This window comes from Geospiza fortis, unplaced genomic scaffold (genome assembly GCF_000277835.1).
Source record: "Geospiza fortis unplaced genomic scaffold, GeoFor_1.0 scaffold11, whole genome shotgun sequence".
NCBI lineage: Eukaryota > Metazoa > Chordata > Aves > Passeriformes > Thraupidae > Geospiza > Geospiza fortis.
The window spans coordinates 7,053,591-7,062,240 of NW_005054304.1; the positions used below are offsets into that span (position 1 = coordinate 7,053,591).

At 40.8% G+C, this 8,650-nt stretch overlaps 1 protein-coding gene across 3 annotated transcripts in view; it reads right to left on the bottom strand.

The window, feature by feature from the left end:
• Window positions 1-7,191, bottom strand: part of FAM13A (family with sequence similarity 13 member A) — a 117,322-nt gene extending 110,131 nt beyond the window's left edge. For all 3 annotated transcript variants that reach the window (XM_031066438.1, XM_031066437.1, XM_031066436.1), the window contains exons 1-2: window positions 7,018-7,191; window positions 4,152-4,361 (exon numbers count right to left, since the gene is read on the bottom strand). In XM_031066438.1, the coding sequence (XP_030922298.1) occupies window positions 4,152-4,361; window positions 7,018-7,174 (367 nt within the window). In that variant the 5' untranslated portion in view covers window positions 7,175-7,191. The remainder of the gene's footprint in view (window positions 1-4,151; window positions 4,362-7,017) is intronic.
• Window positions 7,192-8,650: the final 1,459 nt, after the last annotated feature.

Consider the following 8,650-nt stretch of genomic DNA (forward strand, 5'->3'; position numbering starts at 1 on the left):
ATCATCATATGGAAAACAGAAGTTCTTTCTCTAGCTTGGAAACAGCTCTGATAACACTAAAATGACCATAAGAGCCAAAGGAAAAGGTTAAAACCATGTCACAAGGGCCTGGAGAATCACAGATATCTAATGAATCAGATTTCATGCACTGCTGCAGTTACCATGGTGTTGGAAACGATGCCCGCTTCTAAAAATTTCAAAGGTTTATTAAACCTTGACGAAATACAACAAAGGACTGAATAAGGAAAAATTACAGTGCTGGGAGTCCCAGTGCTGGGACTAAGCTCCCATGTGCTTACCCACAAAACAGCTGCTCCACCTTTTATATCCCTGGGGTTGCAAAAGGTAACCCTAGCCCCTCCCAAAGTCTGCAAATCAACCCTTCTTCACTGTCCACTGGTGGAGATTGCTTTCTTGCAGCTTGATTGGGGTCAGGTGTTGTCATACCAAGGGACACAGGTACCCACCCTCCCTCCACATGTCCCAGCTACCAGTGGCAACAACACAAGGAGGGGGGGAAAGGGGGTTATGGGGAAACAGAGGACATCCAAACAACAAATCACAAAAACATCAATAAAGCTTCTCATAACATACACATAATATTCATCCCTTAACTGCGAGAGCCAACCATCTCATGACCCATCTATAACAATGGTTAAAAGGTCAGTTCTCATCTATTCAATTTCACAGTCATTGTTCAGATTGAAATTTGACCTCTAAAATCCCCCAACACAAGTATTTTTGGTTCTGCTTGTCCATGTAACTCAAACAGCTGCTGGCTACTAAGTGTTCTGTAAACTGACCTGTTGATCCAGAAGGGAACTGCTCCTTCCCTTCCACTGCCTCCCATCCCTCTCCCTGAAAAAGGCAAGGCTGTTCACAGGCACCAGACAAAACCATGCCAGTCATCACAGGCAGTGAGCAGAAGGAGGTATGTGAAATAGAACTCGCATCTTGCTCCTGCCCACCAAAAAAATATAAATTCTATAGGATGAACAATGTCAAGAAGCCAGAGTGATGAAATAGCATTAAACCTGATTAGACTGAGTAAGAAAGGAAGACAGAGCCTGTATTTCACTGTACCTCCACTGGAGGAGGAAGTGAAACAACAACAAGAATGTACAGCACAGTCGCACTTTGCCTTGATGAAAGCAAGTGACCTGTGAAAGGGGTAAGAGCTGGGTGTACAGTTCCTAGTATGAACGGATGTCTTACGAGTCAGTGATCACGATACAGAAGATAAGGAATGAAAACCCAGAGGGAATAAACAAGCTCAGGCAGGGATTGCTGTATGGGAGCTGCTAATGTCTGGCTGAGGTTCCTCAAAGTACAGCCCATTTCACACAGTTCTGCTCTGTAGTAAAGCCTCAGCCACAAGAGATTGTGATAGAGATTGCTCACCCCAGAACTCCCTGTAAGGAGCAGCCTTTATTTGTTGGGCACTGTGAGGAGACCGGCCGACACCAAGGTCACTATCAGCATGTCCCTGGCCTGTGCTTGCAACACACATCTCCAGCCCTTCCCATCTCCCACTGCCACTGTCCTTCTCCAAGGACACAGAGAGAATGCCAGGACACACCACAATACACTGCATGATGTTTTATGGAACTGCATAGCCTTGGCATTACGCTGAATATTAATTTAAACAAAAGCACTGTAGGATTTGAGGGCAGCATGCAGAGCTCTGTTTCACACAACACTGCACAGGCTGCAGACAGCAATGCCAAATCAGCTGCATGGACTTCCTGAACACTAACAGGACAGCTTCTCTCTTCCATAATAGGGCAGATTATTTCTCTTTCATTTGGTAACAAATTTGATAGCTGTAATTGAAAATGGTTACAGCTGCAGGTAAAATTTGTAATTTTCAGTTCAGCTATTTTTAACTAGAGGAATCACTCTCTAACCATTTTTATAGTAAGTAAAGTAACTATGTGTTCTTCTTAGGCCAAGATCTCAGCTGGCTTAAAAAATGCTGATAACAATCCCTAAAAATGCACCAAAAAAAATCTAATATAATCCTAAAAAAACATTTCCCATGCAAAACTTCAATAGGAGGGAATACAGAGGTTGTGACAGAGCTTGTATTTGCCTTCACTGTAGACATGTTGCAAAGTGGCTCCAGATTCAAAGTTATTTTTTAATAACCTGTTGACTCAGAAACAGTTTGACCTACTCTCTTCACAGTTTACAAAACGAACACCCAGGCATGCACTGTCCTGGTACCATTTTGCAAGCAATACCCTTGCACATACTTTGATAAGTGAACAGATAACTCCTGCAATCCCACACAGCTGGTTGATAATTTAACTGCAAGCAAATGCCCACCTACTACTTAAGCTTATCTGAACACCATGAAAATCATCAATGCCTTTCATAACTACTCATTTATGCTGTATTTTCTGGGGTGTGAAAAACCCTTCAAGTTTTCTCCAAACTTTACAAAAGCCTTCCCCTTGCCACAACAGAAAAGTGCCAGTTGGCAAGTAAGACTTTTTATTCCTAATCAAAATTTTAATGGCACTAAACTTCATCTTATTGTGAAATACAGGCAAACTTAGCTATGAAGACACGTCACAGTTGGATGGATTTTTGCAGATCTGGGTTCATAGGTTACACCAGTAACTTTATTTGGAAAAAAGAAAGTTTGGTGAGTAAATCTGCTAAGTAATGATATCCATCTCATTTCCCTAGAAAGTATTGGGGGGATTTTGCCGTTCCTGTAGGAGACAGAACGCATTAACCCTTCCACAAACACCACAAACAGCCCACAAAAGACATCAGCAGCTCCTGGTACAATACACCAATATGACCTTTGTGGGGGCAGACATATGGAACAGCAAAGGCGTGACTTATTTATTTATTATTAATTTACACTTAAGCTGTGATTTATGAGAAAGAACATAAATACAGCTCATGAGTCAGACCTAGTGAAATCTAAAAGTCCCCAAAGAAAGCACAGCAATGACCAGAAAAAAAAGGGACTTTCTAAAACAACAGCACCTTCCTACACAACACTTCCTGAGCCCTATCCTTGTGCCCCAGACAGCTTTACTAAATAGGGAAGGTATTTTACAGTTCACATACAGCCTACAGCTGAAATGTCTGCACTGAAGGTAAAGCACAAAGCTCTTCTCCAGCGCACCATCAACACTTTCTATAGCCCACAAAACAAAAAGAAGAAAGAAAACACATGGTACTATTCTCACTCCTCTTGGAAATGGCTAAACCTCCTCTTCAAGGAAGGCAAGAAAAGTGGAAGTGAGACCTCAAGACAAGTGTGTGAGAGCTTTACACCCTCTTCCACAAGGGATGCATGTTAGAGAGCATGTTCCTCCTCTGCAGCCTCCAGTAACTTTACCCACTCACCTTGCAGCTTCTTAGGAAAACATAAAGAAGTGCTGATTGCCTGCAGCAAGAGAGACGAACTGTCAGTGACCCACATGGTCAGGGAGCAGGGCCAACCACCACTTATTCCACCTACCACCACCAGAGATTGTCAGATACAGATGAATTAGATTGAAACTTGCATAACTCTCTTTAAAATGATTTCTCAACTTCCCACAGCAGAAGTGGTGGTCTTCCTATGCTTGTTCCACCACTTGAAGGTGGATGAAGGCGTGTGAATAAAAGAAAAAAAGAAATCTTCCAGGTTGTGTGCTATGACAGGGAATAGAACATAAGGTCTGCTGTTACTTGCAAACTGGTTCTTTTTTTTGATGGACAATCACATTACTTAGTGAGAAGCACAAACTTTGGCACTGCATGCTTTTAGCCCAATCTGACAAGCAGATGAAGTTCTCACTTTTCAGTGTCCATTACAATGAAACTGCCAGAAACCACCCTAGCAAACAGAAGTAAATCTATGTTCTAAAGAGACTGCAATCATTTTCTACAAGCATACCCAAAAGAAACAGCTGATCATTTCACTTTTTATTCTACAGATACATAACTGGATTAGAAAATCATAAATAGTCCAGACTTTACCAAATACATGAGAAACATTTTTCTGCCTCTTGTAACAGAATTGCCCATCTGGGAGCAGATAAGAGCTGAAGCCAAAGGAAATGAGGAACAAAGTAAGTAAACTAAGAAACCAGATATCCAGAAAGAAAGTGCATTGAAGGATGAAGACTTTACCTCTCACTTACCCTGGTAAAGCTGAATGAACCTGGGATGTAAGGCAGACGTGATAATTCCATCTGGCAACTCTCTCAGAAACAGTTTCAGCAGACTGGCTGCTGAGTACACATCACCATCTTTAACGAGTTCCACCTCCTCCCCACGCTCGTACTGCAGACGCAGCTGCTCCACCATCTTCATGCTGCCATTCACTCTGAAGAGACCTTCCTGTGTCATACCTGTAATTATATAAAGATTGAGCTCAACCACCACATCCCAGTGACATGATGGAACAGATATTCTTGCTTGAATAACACATATGTAGTAATACAAATGAGGACAATTAATGCATCACAATATATTTTAAAAAATACGACTGTTCCCAGAAACCCCCTCTAGTCAGGCAGTTAGATTATGATAAATAACAAATACTAGTGACAAGATCTTGAGGCCTGGGATACTCTCTTGAGAACTCACAATACTTCAATGCCACTGAGTTCTCTCACACCATGAGAAATCAACTGAGACAGACATTTTTCCACTGGTATATTTCAACAGAAAAAGACCCTACAAAGGACTCTACAAAACCCTTCAGCTGTTTCATTTTTTGCAAGTTTCGTTTTCTGCCATACACACACATTTGGATTACTTCCAGCTTCATGTTCCAGGGTGACAGGTGCTCACCTGTGACCATCATGAGGCAAAAACAACTCAGTATGTGCCGAGTGCAGCAGTAACTCCATAGTGAGTTCTGCAACCTTATGGTAGTAGGAAATCTCAATAAGCAAATAACGTATCATGGACAGCACAAAGCCCAAAGTATTTCACAATGAAGAAGAAATGGTATCAATCACTACAGGCCAGACACCCCACACCCAGTAAAGGAGATGTACAAAAAAGGAGGCTTCAACAGAGGAAGTCAGACTAACCATACTAAATTGCACAGCACTTTTTAGGCATTTGTTAAGATTCAAAGTCTTCTGTGAAGACCCTAAAACTGACCTCTGTAAATTATTTTTTCTCTAGAACACTTTCCCTGAAAAAATTCTGCCTTTCTAATACTGTGTCTATAGACTTGTTTGTTCTTTCTCAGAAGCATAACACTAAGATGACTGAATATGTATTGTTTTCATCAGTTCAGACTAGACATCAAGGTACTGCAACCTGACAGAATGCTTCCAGTCCAGGAAATCAATTCTGAGGCAACAGAGTTTGTAGAGAAAAATAATCTCTTTTTTATTGGACTAGAAGACAAACTGCTCTAGTAAAAGGAAAAAATGGACAAGCACTCAAAACATTTTAGTTGACTAATATGAGATACTGCTGGCAGAGTTTGTATTCCTGCATTCACAACAAAATGCATTCTCCTGTGACATGCTGTGCTGCCATCTCGAGGGCAGAAAACACCTCATCTCAATAAAGATTTTCGGTTTTGCAGCACTAGGTGAGCAAAGGCCACAGCCCACACACAGATCAAACTTCCCCCTCTCCCACTCTTTTATGGAAATAAAGAGAGGCTAGAACATCCTGAAAACAGTAACTAGAAACTACTAAATACAGCACATTTGGAAATTTGGTTTCATCTATAAATTTGGAAATAGGCAGCTTAATGCATACTTAGTTTAAGGATGTAGCTGCCCAACAGTCAGCTCAGCCTGGGTGTCTGGGCCTTTGTTAAAAATGCCTTCACAGTTAACTTTGCCATTAATTCACAAAACAAACCTAACACAGACACAGGACACCCATTTCAACAACTTTCCATATGAGAGGGTATCTTTGAGATCTTGCTTGCATTTTGGAGAAAAAGAATGGCCTTTATCTTTATTGGGGCCAGATAATCAACTTGGCATTCAGAAGCCCAGCTAATCTTCCTTCAGAGTAGAAAACTTGGCTTGTTTAGTCCATATTTGGGACACAGTCGTGTGGGATTCCAATCTTTTTATGGAACACAGAACACAGCCCACAACTTGCAGTCAAGAGTGTCTCTCAGTTTCTGGTTTTGATTAAACCCTAAATGATGGAAAGCTTTTTCCATTCTTTCTCTTCCAGTGTCCTAGCAGGCCACTTTCATGCAGGTTGAAGTGCATCAAGAAGAGGCTGCTGTGTAAAGGTAGGATCATGTTTTAAATTTGCACTGTACCTTAATCCAAGCTAATTTTCAAGCCATGTTTGCATCTATGAGCTTCTGAGGATCTACCAAGACACAGTCATAGAATCTAAGCCTCTACAGCTGGATTATCATTATTGAATAGCTAAAAGAAAACCTTAGGGTAAAACCAGATGCAGCTCCTTAGAAGATGACATTACCACCACAAAACCTTTTCCATTGCTGACCAAATGCCATACAAGACATCTGTGCACCAGTGGTGCTCTAGGTTTCTGCAAGGAGACGTATTTCAACAACAGGAACTAAAGTCCCACTAAATGAATGCAAAGAGAAGCTAAGAACTGAACAGCTACTTCCTTAGGGGATTAATAATAACTGGAATATATCTGAAAACCTGTAAGAACTTGTATTCCTTTCCAGTAATATTCTCTGATGGGATGTGTGTGTGCCCATGTGTATGTGTGCCTGTGTCCATCTCTATACAGAAAAAGTGTTAAAGACAAATATTTTGCAACTAGAAGATGACACAAACCTTCACAAATGGAATACATTCCATTTATAAACTGAACAGCTTGTTTATGAGTGTGCTGCTACCTAACGCTGTAGTTCACCTTTATAAACATATTAAAAAGTAAGTTCAGCATCCAGGCAGAAATTAAAAAAGCAGCAAACCACATACAGTAACATTCTTTGCCTGTGGTTCATGCCACAAAAAACCCCACATTCTTCCCTTTGAAGAGTCTTACATAAAGAGTGCTGCTAAGGAGATGTGACTCCACTGATCTTACCATGCTGGGTGAGGTACTCCACTATATTCCACACAACTATTGGGATTCCATTTTTGCTCAGTCCCTGCTGCTGGAGCTCCAGAAGACTCACACCAAACACCTTTGGACAGGTTGTGTCCCTCTGCTTGTTCAGTGGAGACACAGCTATCTTTTTCATGTCCTCCTTCAATCTCACGGCCGATTTGCTTTGCTTAAAGGAGCAAAGTGGGAAAAAATGGGCATTAATCACATTTGCTGCAGAAGGCTGTGTGGTCACAACACAAGCACATCCATCAAAACTGGCTTTTATGCTTCAGCATAAGAGTTTGACCCCATTTTGTTTTAATCCACAGGGAAAAAACCTCTGTGAAGTAGGAAAGTAAAAATGAACAGAAGAAAACACTAGAAGAGGAACAAGAATGTAGGTAGTCTGTAAGTAAGGGAGAAAGACTTTTGCAGACAAGCTTGTTACTAGAATAACAAGGAACTGGGAGTAAGCAAGCAGGAGATTGCTGTTGTTAACTCATGAAACTCACATGGGACACAAAAGTAACTGGACAAACACAAACAGTCCCAACACACCACCAATAGCTTAGCTTGGCTCCAGGATGCCTGTCAAGGCAGTACTCTGAAGAAGGTTCACTACACTCTTCTTCCAAATATTGTTTCCTAGGGATTCATTCTGGCCACTGTCAGGTGAGATGGATCCTTATGAAAGATGTTCTGTTATGTTTAGTACCTGCTAAGTCTGAAATTTAATTACTGAGGTTTTAAGGTTAGAAAGGGACTATGTAATCTAATCACACATAACAAGGGGGGGTGGAAAACCAACCCACTGCACAACAAACCCTTAATCCCATAGGTTCTTCTGGAGGCACAACATTCTCACAAGTTTTCAGTTGCAGTGACAAAGAATCCATGGGAGGATAGTTAATAAAACCCAGGGGAACAAAACAATACATTATTAATTTATTGGATTGATAATAGGCAGAAATCTTAATCAGCCTACAGGACAGCACATTTAGGAAGACAGTTCAAGGCAGAGCAGCAGCATCACCCACCACAGTTGCAATCACACTGCAGGAACTGGGAGCCACTGATGCCACAGAGTTCAATCTCTTTACGAAGCCCACCTCTGGCATGGTGCTTAAAAATAAACTTATTCCTACTGTGTTTCATTAACAAATTGGTAGTAGAAACTGTACACATGTAGAATACTGTATAGTAACATAAAAAACTGCTCAGATTCTTGCCCAAGTCTTGACACTTCACTGTGTTAAGACAGATTTTATTACAGCATACATATTTTATTTTATTTTAAACAGGCTTTTAAAATCTCTTCACTTGAGACCCAATATTTTTACTGTAGTCTGTAAGCAGCATGAACATCTGCTATCTTGCTATTAAGCATGACTATCCTTTCAGATATAAAATGATCTGGCAGTTCACTCACTTGGCTGTGCTTTTCCCATTAAACTGTTATTTGAGGCATATGTGTGCTCTACAGTCCCAGGTCCTACACAACACTCCTGTGATATTTACGAAGGATGCTGCTTATATAAACATCACAAGTATGTTTTACTATTTGTGAAACAGAACCACAATATTGCATTATTGTGACCACTTTATAAATATTTAAAAGGAACAGTAGATG